Source organism: Mus pahari, chromosome X (genome assembly GCF_900095145.1).
Source record: "Mus pahari chromosome X, PAHARI_EIJ_v1.1, whole genome shotgun sequence".
Classification (NCBI taxonomy): Eukaryota; Metazoa; Chordata; class Mammalia; order Rodentia; family Muridae; genus Mus; species Mus pahari.
Genome location: NC_034613.1, coordinates 96,956,937 through 96,979,195, shown reverse-complemented (window position 1 = coordinate 96,979,195; position 22,259 = coordinate 96,956,937). Strand labels below are relative to the sequence as shown.

The window sequence follows — 22,259 nt, the reverse complement described above, 5'->3', positions numbered from 1 at the left end:
AGCCCTGGTTGTCCTGGAACTCACTTTGTAGACCAGGCTGGCCTTGAACTCAGAAATCTGCCTGCCTCTGCCTCCTGAGTGCTGGGATTAAAGGCGTGCACCACCATACCCGGCCCTACTATGTATTTATGTTTCTCATTTTAATAGACTCTACTAGCATATTGAATTGTTTCATGTTATCATTTTGTACTTCAAACATTCTGCTATAAATACAAAATGGCTTGTTCTGAATGGTTCTAATAAATTCTTGAAAGTCATTCAAATCTCATCAGATATAGAATTATATTATTTCTGTTTTTATAATATAACTTCTAGATAACTTATTGACATTAATCATTCAGTAACGTAGCTATAGTTCTACTTCAGAGAAAATTAACCATTGCCATAAAAGAGATGACTCTGGGTACTGAGATCTCATTAATTATTTTAAAATTTGTAACAAAAAATGGTAACCTACACATATACTTCAAACTACCTTAAATACACTGGCAGTATTTTCAGCTACTCTGGAAACTCAGATGCTATTAAATTTGTTTTTATTCGCCTGCTATTTCAAACGTGTACTTGTTTTTTCATGAAGATTAGTATACTATGAGTTCTTCAGGGACCAGCAGCTATGTTTTTAACTTACTCTCCATTTCTTAAGTTTACAGCATTGTTCATATATTAAATGTCTATTAAATAATTGAATAAAAAGATGCAAATGGCTTAACCATGTATGCTGGACCTGGGTTGGTTGTTTTGATTCACTTATAATTGGTAGAAAAATGTGAGTTCTTTAAAGTGGAATTCTCTCATTTTCTTAATTGTATGAATAAGAAATACACCCATGTTCACTAAATAATTGTTTTCAATGGGAAAATATGAATGTGAATGTATAAGTCAGGAAAATATGGGATATCAAATGTCTAAAAGAATGCAATCACTCTCACAGAAAATATTTTGTTTTGGAACTCACATAAAATGCATTGTTTTCTAAAGCTATTCACAATTTACTGTGAAATCTGTTCATGTCCAATGAAACTACTATAATTGGTTGTAAGTATTTCAACTGTTTAGTCCTAGTATAAATATTAAAAAGTATTACCAGATATAGTATTTATTTGGATATATAGTTCATTAAAATGTCATTTTAACTTAATTTTATTTTATTTTAGAAAAATGAAGGCCTTGCACTTGAAATATTTATTTTCTATGTTAATGAAGCCTATTTTGTAGGACTATTTGGTCTTGTCTCCCTTAGGAGACAGTTCTTAAATGCCATGATTTTAACCATAAAACACAATATGATAACTGCATTCCTCAAACCTTGTAAACTTTAATAAAAACATCTTCTCATTTGGCCATAAATACCAAAAGAATAAAAGAGATTTAATTTTCTTCATTCTAATGAAAACAAAGATTCACTTGAGAGAGTAACTGAAAAAAGAAAAACAAAGAACTCTTTTAATTTTAAAGACTTTCATCTCAGCAAAATTTTTTGTTACTCATACTAGCCAACATTCCCCTTAATTTTATGTAAGAAAAACCTAGAGATCATTCTTCCTGTTTCTAGGAAGATGGTGTCTCTTGGAAGAAAAAAACATAAAACTGTTCTCTATTATAGTGAAAACACGAAAGAGATAAGTTTGTACTTCTATTTTGCCTATTTGAATCTGTGCTATTCTAAATATATCATAATATTTATTAACTTATTTTATGGAAAACAAATTAGAGGAAGGTAAACATTTATCCAGATACTAAAATAAAATTTAAGTTTATTTATTTACCTTGTCTAATATATAAAAGGGCTAAAATTCCATGTATATAAATTTAATTATGCCCACTAATAACATTTTGATAGTTCTGTAAAAAATAACTATGCTTTACAGTTGTCAAATATAGGTTTCCAAATGCCACAGCAACTTTAATTTGTGTATGTAATTCAGACAACTAGAGGAAATGTTTGATAAAAATATAGGTTTACTTATTATAGAGAACAATAAATCAAACAGGTTTTAATTTAAAGGTTGAAAAGCTACTGGTAGGGAACTTTGCTTTCTGATATGTCATCAAAATAAGTCAAGTGCTATTTATTTCAAGATAATTCAGAGTTTAGAATGCCATAGCTACTTCAGATACCCATTTTTAAAACACAAGTGTTTTCAAAGTTGATTTTGGTTAAAGGGTTTCATTCACAATACTTATGATGAATTTAGATAATTCTTCTCTTTTGTCCTCCTTCCTTCTGTCCCTTTCCCCCATCCTTCCCTTCATATTTCCTCTTTCACTGAAAAGGAATGTAACAAAAAGGAGGGTACATGTGTAAAAATTTTACTAGCTTTCCTGTGACTAGGTTTATATTTATGGACTATTCAAACACTGTTAAGACAATCGTGAAGTAGAAACATCTATTAAAGCCTAGTCAATGCTATTTTTTCTGTTCACCAAATGTATAGAAGACAGATTATTTCCTATTGAAATTTATACTCCTGACACTCAGGTGTCATATAAGTAATACTAGATAACTTATCTACTCTATTCCACAGTTTATGTATCCAACTAAATAAAATAATTTCAAACCTATGTTCAATACACTAGCAGTAAAATTACAAGAAATGGAGAATGAATTTGAAATGTATATTTAAGTTAACTTACCTTAAATAATTGATTCACAGCACCTGATGATATAGTAAACTTCACAATATCTGGCAGTTCAGCTTCCACTATAACATCGAAACTAGGGAGTGGAATATTTTGATTTGAAAAAACCTTGAAAGGGGAAGAAGGATCCTTGATGCCAATTGTATTCTGGATCCTAGAAAAATATTTTAAAAAGCCAGATTCTTTGGCATCAAGGGCAACCATGGACCCAGTGGTATACGTAGAATTAGCAGAGTCCATGTATCCAGAAGAGTCTTGGAATGGAGCATCAATATTTTGGTTATCAAAAATTTTGTAAGCTCTACAAAGCTCAAGGGGTTCATAAAATTCTGAGGTTATCAAAAAATCAGGACAGTTTGTGCCAGCAATAAAATTTGGGATGTTTTCATAAATGATTTTAAGAACAGATAATATGATATTTATTTCTAATTCAGTGGCAGGTAGATTGTTAATACTGCTGATACTAGTGGAATTGTTAGCATTCTTAATATTTTTAGTATTATAATTTGGGCTGATGATAACATTGAAACTCCTGAAATGACTAAATCTAGGGAAATGTTTAGTGTCTAGGGCAGAGGTTTTTTCAGAAGCAAACTGAGAGCTAATAGCACTAGTACAAGTGATAACATTATTTGTATCAATGGCATTGATAGTGTGAAGTGCAAAGCTGGGTCTAGCAGCATATTTCTTTCTGTCAAAATAGTTTGAGTTGACTACAAAACTTGACCTTACTTCATATGTAAACCCTGTGACATCATTAATATCTGAATAATAGTTTAGGGCAGCTGTCTGTTTGTAAATAGCAGTGCTCTTGAATTTTGCGACATAGTTAGGATTAATAGTATTTTTAGTAGCATTATTGATATTAGAGTTAGAGTCAAGGTCTTTTGGGAGCCCATAGCTGTTTTGGGGGCTTGGGTTGCTGCTTGGTTCACTCTCATATTTAATGACATTATTTTGATAACGGTTGAAAAGCAATCTAATATTCTCAGAATAAGCAGTATTTCCTTTTATGATCATATTTCTAGGGCCAGTGTCCTCATTGTTGGAACCAGAAATATAGTACAGTACAGTACTAGTTTTGTTTCCAGAGGCTGTGTTTGTGCTACCCTTGAAGCCAGCATTGTTGTGATGATTGAAATATTCTGCCAGATCTGAAGCATTGTCTAAATTTTTGATACATGTATCATCAGTGCTATATTTCAACTTAACATCACTGTTGGTAGCATTATCAATGGTAGGGTCAGATTCACTCTTGTGATCAGTTACATTTTTAGAGTCACCATCATTGCTGGAATCAGGTCCACCTGTAGGTCCAGAAGAACCACTAGGTTGAGACCCATTGTTGCTATCAGTATTATTTTCAGAGTTGCCATCTTTGGGATCACTGCCATCAGGGTCAGATTTGTCTTTGGGATCTTTCTTATCTTTGGTATCACCTTCATCTTCAGTGTCTGTTTCATCTTCACCATCTGTTTCAACTTCAGTATTCGTCTCATCTTCATGGTCTGTCTCATCTTTGTAAAGAAGTTTATCTTCAACATTAGCCTCAGTTTTGATATTTCTATCACTGACATCAGGAGTATCCTTATTTTGAGGTTGAGCAGTAAGGCTGAACTTGCTTTCACTTTGAGACAATCTTACAGGTGCTGATATGTGGCCTTGGGTATTATGTTGGCCCATGATTTTCTTAGTGTTCTTAGAAATGGTGTGTGTAACAGAAGAGCCCTTAAGGTTTTGGAGAGATGCACAACTTTGGCAATGTAAATAAGAGGTGGAATCTATAGAATATTTAGAATCTTCCCTGTGCAGAGAACAGTGACCGACTACAGAATGCTGAGGATCCTGGGATTGAGATAAAGGGCGATTTCGAGAAGTCTTGAAGTGTCTGATAGTTTTAGAGCTCAGAGAATATTTAGAATGTGAGGAAACCTGGCCATGTAATGGAGAGTCTGAGTCAGAATCATCAGAATTTGTGAGGCATTTATGATAAGATGAGCTACTAATTTCCCTAAAACATCTAGTGCATTTTTGTCTTCCCAGTTCCGGAGAATATGTAATACTTCTTCGAGGCTTCTTTCTTGTGACAGACTTAGGACTTTTAGAAGTTGGGCTGCCAACAAATGATGATATATTAGAGGGGCAAGTCTCAAAACTTAGGGGAATGGGACTGATTTGATGCTTCAAACTTTCACAACTATGGGAATATCTATATTCTTTGCATTGACGCTTATAAACAGATATTTTCCGGCTAGCTTTTCTGTGATGCTTTTCATCTGTGAATGTGTGAGAGTCTGGAGAAAAGCTATAGCCATGCTTTTTCTTTAACTTTTCTTTTGAGAGTGGCTTGTCACTGAGACTTGAAGACGCCTCTTTGAATCTCACATTTTTGTCTTCACTCTTGTATCTTGTTAGCTGAATTCCAGAAACTAAGAGAGAAGAATATAGTATGAGCAAAAGTAGGCAAAGTATGAGTCTAACATTAATGTTCATATTACAATAGAAACCTTTGCAAACAAAATATAATTTCCTTCAAATTATTATGGTGACTTTTATTTGATTTTTCAAGGAGAAGCAATGACCCTAAATTTTCTGCTTAATTAAATGTCATTTTCACTTTTTAAGATATATATGAAATATGGTCATTTACTTCAGATAGTCATTCTTTTAGGTTGATAGAGCTTACACTCTAAAAAAGAAATCATTATATAAGAATTTCCATATACAACCACCAAACCCAGACACTATTGCATATGCCAGAAAGACTTTGCTGACAGGACCCGATATAGCTCTCTTGTGAGGCTATGCCAGTGTCTGGCAAATACAGAAGTGGATGCTCATAGTCATCTATTGGATGGAACACAGAGCCCCCAATGGAGGAGCTAGAGAAAGTACCCAAGGAGCTGAAGGGATCTGCAACCCTGTAGGTGGAACAAAAATATGAACTAACCAGTACCCACAGAGCTTGTGTCTCTAGCTGTATATGTAGCAGAAGATGGGAAGAGAGGCCCCTTGGTCTTAGAAACTTTATATGCCCCAGTACAGGGGAGTGTCAGGGCCAAGAAGTGGGAGTGGGTGGGTAGGGGAGCAGGGCAGGGGGAGGGTATAGGGGGCTTTTGGGATAGTATTTGAAATGTAAATGATAAAAATATCTAATAAAAATTGAATAAAAAAGAGAATACAATAGAAGGAAGACAGAATCCTAGGCAAAGAGTATAAAATAGGAGAAATGGATACATCAGTGAAAGAATGTTAAATCTAAAATTTTCCTGATGCAAAACAGCCAGGAAATTTGGGATATAATGAAAAGACCTAGTCTAAGAATAGTGGGAATAGAAGGTGAAAAATCTTAGCTCCAAGGGCCAGAAAATCTCAGCAAAATCAAAGAAGAAAACTTTCCCAATCTAAAGAAAAACATGCCTATAAACATACAAGATGCTTAGAGAAAACTAACTAAACCATACCAGAAAAGAAAATACTTCTGGCACATAATGATCAAAACACAAAATCTATAGAACAGAGGAAGAATACTAAAAGACACAGGGGGAAAAGGCCAGGTTACCTAAAAAGGGAGACCTGTAAGAAATACTGGACTTATCAATAGAGACTCTAAAAGCTAGAAAGGCCTGGACAGATATATCGCAACCTCTAAAAAACCACAGATGCCATCCTTGGCTACTATACCCAGCAAAACTCTGAATCACCTTAGATGGAGAAAACAAGATATTTCAAGATAAATCCAAATTCTAACTATCTCTATACACAAATCAAGCCCTAGAGAAAATACTATAAGGAAACTCCAACCCAAGGGGGATAACTAACCCTAAGAAATAACAGGAAATAAATAATACCATATGAGCCAAACCAAGGAAAGCACAAACTCACGCACACACACACAAAACCACCACCAACAAAAAATAACAGGAATTAACAATCACTGGTCATTAATATCTTTCAACATCGATAGACTCAATTCCCCAATAAAAAGACAGGCTAACAGAATTGATGCAAAAACAGGATCCCTCATTCTGCTGCATACAAGAAACAAACCTCAGCAATAAGAGAGACATTACCTCAGAATAAAGGGCTAGAAAAAAATTAAGGAAAAACAGGACAAAACAAAAACAAGCTATTATCTAATAAAATAGACTTTCAACCAGAATTAATCAAAAGAGAAGGTCAAGGACACTTCATACTCATCAAAGGAAAAAATAACCAAGATGACGTCTCAATTCTGAACATCTATACCCCAAATGCAAGGGCACCCACATTCATAAAAGAAACTTTGAAAAGCTCAGAGCACACATTGCACATCACACAAAAATAGTGGGAGACTTCAACTCCCCACTCTCAGAAATGGACGGATCATTGAAACAGAAACTAAACAGAGACACAGTGAAACTGACAGAAGTTATGAACTAAATGGATTTAACAGATATCTACAGAACATTTCACCCTAAAATGAAAGAATATACCTTCTTCTCAGCACCTTATGGATCCTTCTCCAAAACTGACCAAATACAAAACCAAAGCAAGCCTCAACAGATAGAAGAAACCTGAAATACAGGCTTATATCCCCTGAGACACCATGGATTAAAAGCTGGACTTCAACCATAACAGAAACACAAGGAAAGCTCATGGAAACTGAACAACTCTTTACTCAATGATCTCTGGGTCAGGGAAGAAATAAAAAAGCAAAGCAAAGACTTTCTAGAATTCAATGAAAATTAATACATCTCTATTGTGTTTGCAGACAGGAGCCTAGTATAACTGTTGTCTGAGAGGCTCTACTCTGCAGCTGAATGAAACAGATGTAGAGACCCATAGCCAAACATTGGACAGAGTTGGGGGAATATTATGGTAGAGTTGTGGGAAGAATTGAAGGCCCTGAAGGGGATAGGAACTCTATAAGAAGACCAAAAAGGTTAACTAATATGGACCGTTGGTAGTTCTCAGAGACTGAACTACTAATCAGAGAGGATATAAGGGCTGAACATAGGCCCTCTGCATAGATAAATAGATAGATAGATAGATAGATAGATAGATAGATAGATAGATAGATAGATAGATATAGCTGATGTGCATCTCAGATGGGTCCTCAACAACAGAGCTGGGGATCTCCCTAAAGCTGTTGCCTGTTTGTGGAATATGTTCTCCCAACTGGGCTGCCTTGTGGGAGAGAATGCTCCTAGCCCTACAGGTACTTGATATGCCAGGATAGGGGGATACCTTGTTGGCCTCCACCCTCTCATGAGAGAAGTGAATGGCCTGGGGGGTAAATTCTATGAGGAGGGACCTAGAGGGAGTAAAATGATCATGATGTAAAATGAATTAATAGATAAATTATAATGGAGAAAATAAAAAACATTATTTATAAATATGCAGGTCAATGAATGCAACCAGAAAATATATCATCCTGAATGAGGTAACCTAGACCCAGAAAGACAAATATTCACTTATAATGGATGCTAGCTGTTAAAGTCATTGACAAGCAAGAGATAATCTATATTACTACAGATGTTTAGTACAAAATAAAGGCCTGGGTGTAGGGATACATTTACCTAGGAAGAAGAAATAGAATATATAGTTATGAACTGTCAAGGTGAGAGTGTGGCTCGTACAGGAGTATCAAACAAGGATGGGAGGGAAGAGGGAAAAAGAAGAGAATACAAGGGGAAACCGCTAAACTGCGGGCCATTTGAGGGGTCATATGGATACTTAATACAGAAAAAGCTTCCTAAATATATATTCATAAATGAAGGCAATCTACATGAAATTGCCAAATTTCAATATTTGAGAGACAAATTTTAATGAGAGAGACAGAGCCCCGATTGGACACTTCATCATCACATTAAGCTTCTAGTACCATGAATTAGTTACATCTAATAGAGCTAACCAAAGAAGAAGTCCCTTTGGAAACCTCAAACAACCTAGATTATTGCCAAGGATTTATGACTGTTTCCCACAAACTGATGGTAAAGCCCTATTGCTAAAGACAACACATAAGTGACTCAATTGAGTATAGAGAAGTTAATCTGGTACCTAACTAGAGCCTTCACCCCTATGGACTAATATCATGGTACTGGATAGTACTCTGCTTGCTACCACAGGAGAAAGGTAAACACCAAGCCAGCTAAAAACCCTTCAGTCTATAATGGTGACCTTCTTGCAAGACACACTGTGTATAATAATTTCATAAAGCTTGTGGGAACTACCAACTAATACTTGCTTTGATATTCAATCCATACCCAATGCTGCTAGGGTAGCTAAAAACATAAGACCAGTGATCTAGGGAAAAAAACAAATACTAGTGTTCTTCTAAAGAATGTAGCAATAACATTACTCCTAACAACATTCTACTATAATCACAGACAAGTGTCTTCCTCAGCCATCATCAGGGAAGCTTCCTCCTGCAGCACAAGAGAGTTAAGTACAGAGACCAACACCCTGAAAATATGCAGAAAAAGAGAGATGTTGGGACACTCAGCCCTAAATAAGATATCTACATCAAGTCCCTCCTTTTGAGGCTCAGGGAACTCTGCAAAGAGAGGTGTGAACTGAAGTAAAGAGCCACATGGGATTGAGAATAGCAACTTTGTTTCTAAAGGACTAAGGAAATGAGAAGAAATTTCTCAAAACAATAAATACAAATTTCTAGTTGATTATTGAAAAAGAATGCCATATCCCCTGAGCTATGAGAAATGCAGGATTAAAATTACTCTAAGATTCCATTTCACCCAAGAGAAAATGGCCATCATAAGAATTGTACAAATGGTACGAACTGCTGGTATGGATGTGGTGAAAGGGAACCCTTATAGGCTGTTGATAGGAGGCTAAAGTAGTACATCCCCTTTGAAATTCAGTCTGTATTTTTCTTAGTAAACTAGAAGTAGATATATTTACTATACCATTCTGGACATATATTTAAAGGACTTTATAACATACAGAGATACTTGCAATCCACATTCATTTTTCTTCTCTATTCACAATTGCTAAGAAGTTGAATAAACATTGATGTCTATCAATTTATGTGTGTAATGAAATTTATATATATATATATATATATATATATATATATATATATATATATACAATCAAATATTATTCAGATGTAAATAAAAGTAAAACAATGATGGGCACAGGTTCTCATCTAATCTAAGGAAGCATTATTAAGAAGATGGAATCTTTGAAAGGTGATAATATTAAACACATTCAAGTGAATACTGCCAGTTTGAATAGTGATTGCTTTATAAGAGAAAGAAACAAGAAAACACACAGATAATTATGTGTTCCATGCTACTTATTGTTTCTCTGTATGATCTTAGGACTGTGCTAAACAAAATGCTATCCCTGGACAAGTCTCCTCAATTTACACCTTCAGAGCAATGTCATAAAAACCTTTTCTTTATACTGTAACTTGCTTCATATACTACATTATGGTAAAAAATGAACTAATGCACTAAGTTATGTCTTCACTGTTATCATTAAAGCAGCTGTCTGTACATTTGTTTTATTTCCAGAATCTCTATGAAGTTGTAATGCTAATTCTGAAAATTCTAAATTTACTGCTCCTGCAATGGGAGAAAAATATTTTCAATTAAAATGAAGCTAATATAGTGATAAAAATAATATGACTTTCAGGTCTGCATCTACCACCTGGGCAGACCATCAGTGTGTCTGCCCCTCTGAAGATCCTATAGTCTGAACTCCCTCCAGGAGGTCAGCTACAGCCAGGGTCACAGGTAAGGGATGCTCCCAAACAACTGCAGCAGCTGAAAACCCTGAAGAGCCAAGTAGACTCAGGACTCATCTTCACCCCACCCCCACTACTGTGCCTTCTGCCAGAGCAAACCATCAGCTTATGTGCTCCTCTGAACACCTTATTGTCTAAGACCTCAACAGAGGTCTGCTACAGCCAGGGCCACAGGCCTCCCAGGAGACCCACAGAAGTTCAGGGACACAGAAGGCAGGCTCCAGACAGAGACAACCAGGCCAGTTAACACCAGAGAAAACCAAATGGCAAGAGGCAAGCACAAGATCATAAACAACAAAAGCCAATATACTCTGGCACCATCAGAACCCAGTTCTCCCACCACAGCAAGCCCTAGATACACAAACACACCTGAAAACCAGGATGCAGACCTAAACTCCTTATCTCATGAAGATACCGAGTCCTTTAAGGAGGATATAAATAACTCACTGAAATAAATACAGGAAATCACAGATTAACAGATAGAAGCCCTTAAAGAGGAAACAAATAAACTCCTTAAAGAAATACAGGAAAACAAAATCAAACAGATGAAGGAATTGAACAAAGCGGTTCTAGACCTAAAAATGAAAGTAGAAACAATAAAGAAAATAGCAAATGAAGGCAACCCTGGAAATGTAAAACCTAGGAAAGAATCCAGGAAATAAAGATGCAAGCATCAACAACAAAATACAAGAGAGAGGAGAGATTCTTGGGTGTACAAGATACCTTAGAAGATACTGACACAATGGTCAAACAAAATTTGAAACTGAAAAAACTCTAACAGAAAACATTCAGGAAATCCAGGACATAATGAAAAGACCAAACCTAAGAATAATAGGAATAGTTGAAGAAAGCAGGGATTCCTTGTTCAAAGAACCAGAAAAGAAAATCCTCTTGTTATATAGTAATCAAAACACTAAATGCACAGAGCAAAGAAAGAATATTAAAAAATATAACAGAAAAAGGCCAAGTAACATATAAAGGTAGACCTATATGAATTACACCAAACTTCTCAACAGAGACTATGAAAGCCAGAAGAGCCTGGACAGAAGTCATGCAGACCCTAAGAGAACACATGCCAACCCAGGCTACTGTACCCTGCAAAATTCTCAATCATTATAGATGGAGAAAACAAAATATTCTGTGACAAAACCAAAGTTAAACAATATCTATATACCAATCCAGCACTATAAAGGATTCTAGAAGAAAACCTCCAACGCATGAAGGAAAAAAAAATTAATCATCTCTCAACAAAACCAACTATAATGCCAACTATAACAAACATAACAGTATTTGTCAATATCAGTGGACTTAATTCCCCAATAAAAAGATATAAACTAACAGACTGGATAAGCAAGCAGGATCCAGCATTTTGCTACATACAAGTAACACACCTCAATGACAAAGACAGTTATTACCGCAGTGTTAAAAGCTGGAAAAAAAATTCTTTCAAGCAAATGGTCCCATGAAACAAGTGGGAGTTGCCATCCTAATACCCAATAAAATAGACTTTCAACCAAAAGTTTTCAAGAGAGAAGGGAAAGGACACTTCATATTCATCAAAGGAAAATTCCCTCAAGAGACAGTCTCAATTCTGAACATCTATACCCCAAATGCAAGGGTAACCATATTCATAAAAGAAACTTCACTCAAGCTCAAAACACACATTGAACCTCACACAATAATAGTGGAAAACTTCAACACCTCAATCTCAGCAATGGGCAGATCATGGAAACAGAAACTAAACAGAAGCAGTGAAACTAACAGAAGTTATGAACCAAATGGATTTAACAGATATCTACAGAACATTTCACCCCAATACAAAAGGATATACTTCTTCTCAGCACTTCATGGTACCTCCTCCAAAATTGACCATATAATCAATCACAAAACAAGCCTCAACAGATGCAAGGAGATTGTAATAATCTCATGCCTCCTATCAGATCACCACAGACTAAGGCTAATCTTCAATAACAACAGAAACATCAGAAAATCCACATATGCATGGAAAGTGAAAAACTCTCTACTCAATAACTTGATCAAGGAAGAAATAAAAAAAAAAAAAAGAAATTAAAGGCTTTTTAGAAGTCAACGAACATGAAAGCACAACATACCCAAATTTATGTGACACAATGAAAGCAGTGCTAAGAGGAAAATTCATAGCACTAAGTGCCCTGGTAAAGAAACTGGAGAGATCCTACACTAACAACAGCACATCTGAAAGCCCTAGAAGAAAAAGAAGCAAGCACACCCAAGAGGATTAAAAGGTAGAAAACAGTCAAACTCAGGGCTGAAATCAACCAAATAGAAACAAAGAATCAACCAACCCAAAAGCTGGTTCTTTGAGAAAATCCACAAGATAGATAAACCCTTAGCCAAACTAACTAAAGGGCACAGAGACAGTATCCAAGTTAACAAAATCAGAAATAAAAAGAGAGATATAACAACAGAAACTGAAAAAATGGAATATTATTTAACTATTAAGAACAAGGATAACTCAAAGGGAGGGACCTTAGATTAAATGCCCCATAGTTGGGAGAGGGAACTTATAGAGCCCACCTCCAGCAGGAAGAGAGGACTTCAAGTGAAGGATGGGGTTGCCACCCCACAGTCACATCTCAGACCCATATTTGTTCCTGTCTGAAAGAATTACAAGGGTGGAAATGGAGAGTAGCCTGAGGAAAAGAAGGCCCAAAGTGGGATCTAGCTCAAGGGGAGGTCCCAAGGCCTGAGACTATTACTGAGGCTGTGGAGTGCTCACAAAAAGGGACCTAGCATTACCACTCTCTGGAAGACTCAACACACAGCTGAAAGAGTCAGATGCAGATATTTGCACTCAACCAATGGACAGACCCCTGTGGTTGAATTAGGGAAAGCTGATAGAAGCTGAGGAGAAGGGTGATCCTGTAGGAGGACCAGCAGTCTCAATTGATCTGGACCCATACATAACTAATTTTCCCCATACATAACTATTTTTTACTCGATATTTTCTTTATTTATATTCAAATGTTATCCCCTTTCCTAGTTTACCCTCTGAAAACCCCCTATCCTTTCTCCCCACCACCCCCCTCCCCGCTCACCAACACACCCACTCCTGCTTCCTGGCCCTGGCAATCCCCTATACTGGGGCATATAACCTTCACAGGACCAAGGGCCTCTCCTCTCACTGATGACCCACTAGGCCATCCTCTGCTACATATGCAGCTAGAGCCATGAGTCCCACTATGTGTTTTCTTTGGTTGGTGGTTTATTCCCAGGGAGCTCTGGAGATACTGGTTAGTTCATATTGTTGTTCCTCCTATAGGGCTGATAAGTGGATATTAGCCCAGAAGCTCGGAATACCCAAGATACAATTTGCAAAATACATGAAAATCAAGAAGAAGGAAGACAAAAGTGTGGATACTTAGGTCTTTCTTAGAAGGGGGAACAAAATACCCATGGGAGGAGTTACAGAGACAAAGTTCAGAGTTGAGACAGAAGGAAGGACCATCCAGAGACTGCCCCACCTGGGGATCCATCCCATAAAAAACCACCAAAACCAGACACTATTGTGGATGCCAACAGGAGTCTGATACAGCTGTCTCCTGAGAGGCTCTGCCAGTTGTTGACTTTTTTTGTTACTAACTTCATATGACATGAACTGAATCCACACTCAAACTCTACTATACTTGCTATTTCAGACCCAATACTAAGTTGTGTCAAAGAGAAATCACCCTATGTAATGAAAAAAAATCAGAATCTGCCATTATGTGTGTCAGAATTTGGACACTCCTATATGTGCCAACAAATTAAAGAAAAAATATGATGAGGGCTATGCTCTTTCTGGGTCATGTACAAATGTTTACAGGAAGGATTTGTCCTTTAATCAATCTGAAAACATGAGTCTAATAACCTTTATATTTGGAACACAGAGACTGATTGCATTCTTAAATTGCATTTTTTGTCTATACTGTACACTTAGGCAGACAACACCACAAGGAGTGTAATCATTCCTAATATATTGGACTTTGTATCATCTCTGGGACTTGTCTCATTGCTGCTGCCTTGTATGCAATTTCAAATTTCAAATGGTTTATAACAATGCACTAAGAGCCAGATTTCCTTTATTTATCTACTGTTTTCATATTTTAATGTAGAAATTTGACTGCTAAATACAGCTATCCCCCAAAATGAATCTATCATTTATAAGGTAGCCATCACATCATACTAAGAATAATAAAATGTCATGTAAAGTCATTTTCAAAGGTTTTAAAAGATTCACGACTTGTATTTCTGGTTAAGTTGTATATAATTTTACTACAAAAATATTTTTGTTAGATTTTCATAAAACCCAATCAAGACAAAAGATCTTGGTAAAGTATGAGATAACTGAGAATAAAATATGGATATTGCTGATACCACACATTAATTTTATATCAATAGTTCATAAGCTTTACAAATGTGGACAGGGACTTCTAATAGAGGATTTAATGATCTTTGCCTTTTATAAGTGTTTTTTTAAGTTTCCCCTGTATCTGAAGGACAACTAACTTTCTTAGCTAACTATTTGAGGTAGTATAAGTTATTTTAATTTACTTGTCTGCTGACCCTAATATCACACCAGGTAGCACTGAACATGACATGGTAGGGGATAGACAGATTAATTCCAACACATTTCATGGACATACAAGGAAAATAGAACATTTCAATGTGTTGACTCATATGCTGGGCAAGCAAAACTACCTGGAACTGTCAGCCTTTATGCAGTTGTTCTGAATACAGACAGAATTGACTTAACTGGGTTACACTGAAAACCCTAAGGAAGTATATATCTCATGGTGGGAATTCTGTTAATCCTTATTGTATGATTAAGATATTTTATTTGATATGTTTACAAGGGCATCAAATGTGTACTTCTTGTTTGCATACTCTAACAACTATGATAAGATCTGAGCTTGAAATAAATAGAACTTTCTAGTAAGGGACTTTTATTCTAACTAGATGAGGGAAAATTAAACAGCATAAACTGAGCTCACTTATGCAGCTGATGTCATTCAATATTGGGGTTTTATTAATAACAATTTTCCTGAAAAACCAACTTGGAGAAGGTTTAATGCAACAAACTGTGTAACGATTTAATAAAGCTATTCCTTTTCTTTTTCTTTTTTTTTACAGAAGGCAAAAGGTAACTTTTATGAGTGTCCATGGATCATCCTTATTCAAAGAATTGATATGAAAAATCTGTTTGAAGCCATAGCACACAAACATTCATTTCCACATATTGAAAATAACTTGAATATAACCAAAATATCTAAGAAAACTTATAGTAATAAAAATGCAAAATTAGGGCTAGAATGATGGCTCAGCAGTTAAGAGCACTGACTGCTCTTCCAAAGGTCCTGAGTTCAATTCTCAGCAGCCACATGGTGGCTCACAACCACCTGTAATGAGGTCTGACGCCCTCTTCTGGTGCATCTGAGGACAGCTACAGTGTACTTACACATAATAATAAATCTTTTTAAAAATTTATTTAAAATGTAAAATTAATTTAGTTTCCTAATATAAAAACAAATGAATTTTTCTCAAACAGACAATAAGGTTTCCTTGGCCTTTGGCTGATATCTAGATTGAGTTGGGAAGGGACTTACAAGATTCAACAATGAATTAGCAACATATTGTGCCAAAGTTTTACAAAGTAATATTTATTAAATATATGCTTCTTGTTAATGAGTATTATATTTAATATTTATACATACATATAATTTGTTTATAAACTTAAATATTACTATGTATTATATCAAGTGAATCCTCTTATAGCATCACTGTATTTGGATATTATCTCGGAATAGCTCTAACACTTCAGATTCTGAATGAATTTTCCCAAATATTAATAAATAACATGGTTAAATTTTTAGACAATTCCTACTGAATATACTCACCTCTGTTATCCTTTTGCTGTACAGACTTTTGCTCTTCAGTTTTCTTTTCCTGGGCAAGCTTAGGAGGCAGGGTAATGGGTCTCCAAAACCCTAGAATCATATTAAATGGATTCAGTTATTTTTCAATTATTACTAAAATGATATTGTGCAAAAGAATGTTTACTATATAATTCCACAATAAAAATCTTGTTTTGGTACTGTAACATCATTTTCAAGATATACTTATCTATAATGGTGTTCCTACTACCAAATTTCACAAAGTGTACTAAAGCCATATTAAAAATGAAGCTTAAATTGTTATGACATGCATAACTCTAAGTAATAATTAAAACATAGTCATGTCTAAAAACTTCGAAGAAGTTCATAATAATAGACTAGTTAGCTAAAAATAAAAATAAATAACAATTTAGTGTGCAGAGTCCCAGATGTCAAGTAACTTTAGCTTTAGTTGCTGGAGATAAGTAAACTCTTTTCCTTACAACTCATTGCTGTTATAATGAGAATAGCTATATGTAGTAAAGGCCTCCTTAAGAATTATTGCTCATTCTGAAATGAACAGATGTTTAGCACAAAGAATAGGTTTTTTGTCTGTTTTATAAACATCTTTTACTTATTAATGAAATGGGAAATGTCAGATACCATATAAACATAGCAAATTTATCAACAGTTTGTTAAAGAAGACATACAAGTAAGAACAATTCCCTTATACTTAGAAATTTCAATTTCAATTGTAGAATTAAAAACCCATGGCTCCAGCTGCATTATGTTCTAGAGGATGGTCTTATCAGACATCAGTGGGAAGACTTGATGCCCCAGTGTAGAGGAATGCTAGGGCGGGGAAGTAGGAGTGAATGAGTGGGTCAGTGGGTGAGTGGGTTGGTGGGTGGGTGGGTGGGGGAAAACCCTCATAGAAGCAGGGGGAGGGGAAAGCAGGAAAGGGGATAACATTTGAAATGTAAATAAAGAAATTATCTAATAAAATAATATTAAAAATCACATTTGCAGTATATATTTATATTTTAAACATATAATAGGTAAACATGAGTGATGAATCCCAGATACTCCCCTCAAAAATGTTTTTTGACTATTTTTTGAACTTTTGAGTGCATGGTATCTTAACCAAGTAAACTGAAAAGCCTATTTTCAAAATAAGTTGAGAAATAAGAAATTGTGATTAAGCATTCTAGAGGCAACATGTATGATATCTGTAAAATTCAAAGAATATTTTTCTAAAATTCTAAAACTTACATAGATTTCTATACCCTAAGACTTGAAAGTTTTTTGAGACTTTGTAAATTGTTTACATATAAAGCAAAGCAGAAAACATACTGAGAAAAGATTATATTAAGAGAAGAAAGGACTATAACATATCACATTTCCTAAATGTAAGTATGCATTTTAGTTTTAAAAAACTGTTGATATATTGCTGTGCTTTTTGTTAATTATTAAGAAATTTGACAAGTATATTTTCTTAGTTTGATCCAAGCAAACTGAAAGAAAATATACTTAACTGATCAGTTTCAGAGCAAATAATATTTTCTCGTGTGGTGGTTTGAACAAGAATGACCCCTATAGGCTCATATCTTTGAATGCTTGGTCCCTAGTAAGAGGAACTGTTTGAGAAGGATTAAGAAATGTGGCCTTGTTGGAGTAGGTTTGACCTTTTTGGAGGATGTGTATCACTGGAGCTATACTTTGAGCTTTCAAATACCCATGCCAGGCCAATTTCATTCTCTCTCTTACCCTACAAACTTTGGATCAGATGTGAACTCTCAGCTAGTGACTGATCACCATGCTTGCCGGCCTTACTGTTACCATGCCCCCCATCATAATAGACAAGTTAAGTAAGCTCAAATGAAATGATTCCTATTATAAGTTAACTTAGTAATGGTGTTTTGTTACAGCAATAGTAACCCTAACTAAGACACTCAATTATAAGCTTCCTAAATTCACAGAGAAAATACTAGACTAGGAGTTTTTGTATTCTATCTTGCTGTGTCATTAATGACACATGTGACAATTTAAGGAAGATGTCATTCTATTTTGAGGTACAATTCTACCATGTTTGTAGAACACACATACATACTATATAATTATTGCTCTTTATTTTGTGCACATTCATGTGTGCTTGTTCACAGCTATGGGTGCACATATATGTGCACATAAACATGCATTCATGTATGCATGTTGGTAGAGCTCAGAGGTAAGCATTAAGTGTCTTGCCTCAGAAGTTTTTCAACTTTGTGTTTTAAACAGAGCCTCCCAATGAGAATTGGAACATTCTGATTAACCTAGGCTAGCTGGCTGGCCATGGAGCCTTAGTAATGTTTCCATCTCTGCATCCACAACACTAGGATTAGAAGCCTGTGGTAACATTCAGATTTTTTAATTTATTATTTAATCTTTTTTTACAGTCCATTCAGATTTTTAAAATCTGTTTTTATAAATTAGAAAATCCTAAGGATAAAAATGTGAAAATACATTTATAATTATGCTTGTAAACTAAGGCACTATATTGAGATAAGCTTAAATTTAGAGTACAAGACAAATAACTTATACTTAGAATTATCATGGTTCTCAATGGGAAATACCTCTTGGAGTTGACTGATAGTGCGTCTTCATGGTCAACAACATAAACTCTGAAGTATGAATTCACACTCTACTATTTACTGTGCTACTTTGGTTACTTATTTGTGCCTCAGTTTCTCCAAAGTAAAACAAAAATGGCAATAGTAACCTACCTTCTAGTATTGGGAGGACTTAATTTGCATATATAAAATCTGTGAGAATTATTTAACTAGCAATGCTGAATCAATACTACTCAGCACATATAAAATGCTTAGAGTAGTTCATAGTACCTCTACATAAGGCATATACCTTTGTTTTAAAGAGTTAATTAAATTATCTAGGGCAGTGGTTCTCAGTCCTACTAATGCTGTGAACCTTACAGTTCATCCTATTTGTGGTGACTCATAGTCATAAAATACTTTCCTTGCTACTTCATAACTGTAATTTTGTTACTGTTATGAATCTTAATGTAGGTACTTGATATGCAAAATATCTGATATGTGACCTTTGTGAAATGTCATTTGACTCCAAAAGGGTGACAACCCACAAGATGAGAATTGAGAATTAGGGAATTGAGAATTATGATATTTTATGATAAACATGAGTAACAGACAAATAAAAACTATCCATTGATAATTATGGAGCTCAAGGAAAACCTTTATGAGAAACAAAAGATATTTTGAAAGCTGATATACTTAGGCTTCTATACTTAAATCTTTTTATAAAAACTAAATAGCAAAACTCTTTTACTTGTTCCAGGATGAGCTAAATTTAACATTATTTCATAGGCCACTATTAATATTGTTTCTATAGGCATTTTAACTTTACTCCTTTTAAAATGAAGAAATAAAAAAATCACCTAAAGCAAGATGGTATTGCTAATTTTAAAAGTGAAATAAAAATCTGGGATTAATTAGCACTCGGGAGGCAGAGACAGGCGGATTTCTGAGTTTGAGGTCAGCCTGGTCTACAAAGTGAGTTCCAGGACATCCAGGGCTATACAGAGAAACCCTGTCCCAAAAAACCAAAAAAAAAAAAAAAAAAATCTGGGATTAAGATGTTTAGTCTCTGAATCACTCAATGGTTTTCCTACGTGGTTTCAGCCCCAAATCTACCAATGCTACTGCCATTTTTGGAAATGTTGTGATGTTATTAATAAAATGTCTAATATATTTTTAGAGGCCACATACATTTTACCTTACCTGGAGGACGATTCTCCTTTCTACGAGCACCAAGCCGGTGTGCTTCTAGAAGGTGTGCCTCATATTCTGAATCGTGGACATCAGACTCCACAAGATATCCTTCTCTTTCCACATCCATTTGAAACCCCTCATTGTCGAATCCCTTCTCTGTCTTTATGAGGTATCTTTTACTTTCAGGTTCATTTTGTTCTCTTTCATTTCCAAATTGTGTCTGATGTTTATCAGAACTGGATCCTACTTCTTTTTTTTCAGTGATATGCTGAAAAGTTTGAAGGTCACCCTGACGTTTTCCAATGCTCTCTTGAGGTACTATAGAACTAAACTGATATCTTCCAGAGCTATCCCAGTATCCAGCATTATCAGAATCTAATTGTTTTCTTTTAGCATCTAACCAGCTCTGTAGAGACTCAGACTTGTGAGCCACATTGAGCCTTTCCAAATTACAGGTACTCTTGCATGTTTCAGCTTTCTTCATGTATTTCATAGAATCAGAGGACATCGCAGGGCTTTCAGAGTCTGAGTTTATTGTTCTACTTTCAGACCATGAATCCTTTGGGAACAGGTTGCTAGCACTGCTCTGGTGAAATGTCTTTGTATCTATGAAATATTTCACAGCTGCTGAGGCTAGCTCACATCTTTCTGAATCTGAGTCTGTCCCACTTGTTTCAGAATCAGAGTCCATCAAATATCTCTTAGTTCTTGGTTTTTCTGTTTCATCAACTTGTATAAGACGTACTTTAGATACTGATGCTCTACCTTTTTCTGTGTGTGAGTCCACTGAATAACTCTCAGAATCTGGGATCATCCACAAATTTTCATTCTCCATCTTTGTTTTTTCAGATTCCATCAGACATTGTAAAGAAGCTGAAGCCATTTGGAAGTTTTCTTCTTTCTGTCTTTCATTGTCAGAGAAACTTTCAGAGTTAGAATCTTCCAGGGACTTTTCTGAGCCTGAGGTCATCCAGTGTTTCAGAGATCCAGATTCCATCTGGCACTGTTCAATTCTCACCAGGTGTTTCCCAGTCTTGGTCAAGTCTTCAACAGAGACTGAATCTAGCTGACAAGTTTCTTCTTTAAACAAGTGTTTTCTAGAGTCTGAATCCCTTGGATACATTTCTGAGTCAGAGTCCGGTCCCCATGTTACTGATCCAGAGTCTTTAGATTGTTCTTCTAACTCAAAATCTGAGACAACAGCTCTATCAGAGTCTGAATCTATCACACACTTTTCAGAACCAGAGTCCATAAGAGGTGTATCACTTTCAATTAGTGTTAGGTCTTGGAGAGTTTTATAATAAAAAGAACCTCCTAAAGTTTCAAACGCATCTGTATCCTGAATTTCTGTTTCAGATTTGTATCCTTTGTCATATTCCAGTGTAAATGCTCCTTCATCACTTAAAGAAAAAAGAACGTGAATATATGTTTAAATATTTACCAGTTGGTATCACTATGGCTCTATTTAATTCTTATGACAGACCATATTATGGAGCACATATTCCTTCTGTTCATGATATAAACAAACAAACAAACAAAATACCCACTAAGCTTTTATTTCACAAAATAAGAATATTAATGTGCTGATTTTACAACCACTAGCATCTTTCCCTCAGATTAACTGTTTTCTACTGTACCTAAAGTTATTTCCCTGAATAGAAAGAATACTTGTTAATATGTGATTTTTCTTGTCTCTATAGAGTCAATATATCAACATTTAGGGAACAAGTATGTTTAAAGTGAAATTTAAAATGAAAGTAGATGTATTTTTACTTTCAAATCTAGGTGGAAATTGTTCATAGGTAGACCTGATTATTATTAGTGAGATTTACCTTGGAAATTCAACTCTTGGTGAAGATGAATAACTCTCAGATAGTCTTTGACTCTGAACAGATGTATATTGTACAGGAGGTTCACATGATAAAACAGTTGTAGTCATTGGCTGAAAAGTGAATAAATCATGAAATAATAGTTATTTTTTAAATTAAACACAAAATACAGCAAGTAAAAGCACTCTAACTAGAGAGGATATTAACTTGGTTAGCTACAAACTTGTTCTTGACAGGTTTTGTAGAATGCTTCTGGGTAAAATCTCAGAATTAATATTTAAACATAAGAGTAGACAAGATAGACATATTATGGGATGTTTGTTCACCATCTATGTTCCTATGAATTAGACTCCACTCC

At 35.2% G+C, this 22,259-nt stretch overlaps 1 protein-coding gene across 1 annotated transcript in view; it reads right to left on the bottom strand.

The window, feature by feature from the left end:
* Positions 1 to 20,955, bottom strand: part of LOC110314203 — a 24,202-nt gene extending 3,247 nt beyond the window's left edge. Inside the window, exons 1-3 of the mRNA XM_021188659.1 lie at positions 20,082 to 20,955; positions 16,312 to 16,401; positions 2,638 to 5,072 (exon numbers count right to left, since the gene is read on the bottom strand). Of these exons, the coding sequence (XP_021044318.1) occupies positions 2,638 to 5,072; positions 16,312 to 16,401; positions 20,082 to 20,955 (3,399 nt within the window). The remainder of the gene's footprint in view (positions 1 to 2,637; positions 5,073 to 16,311; positions 16,402 to 20,081) is intronic.
* Positions 20,956 to 22,259: the final 1,304 nt, after the last annotated feature.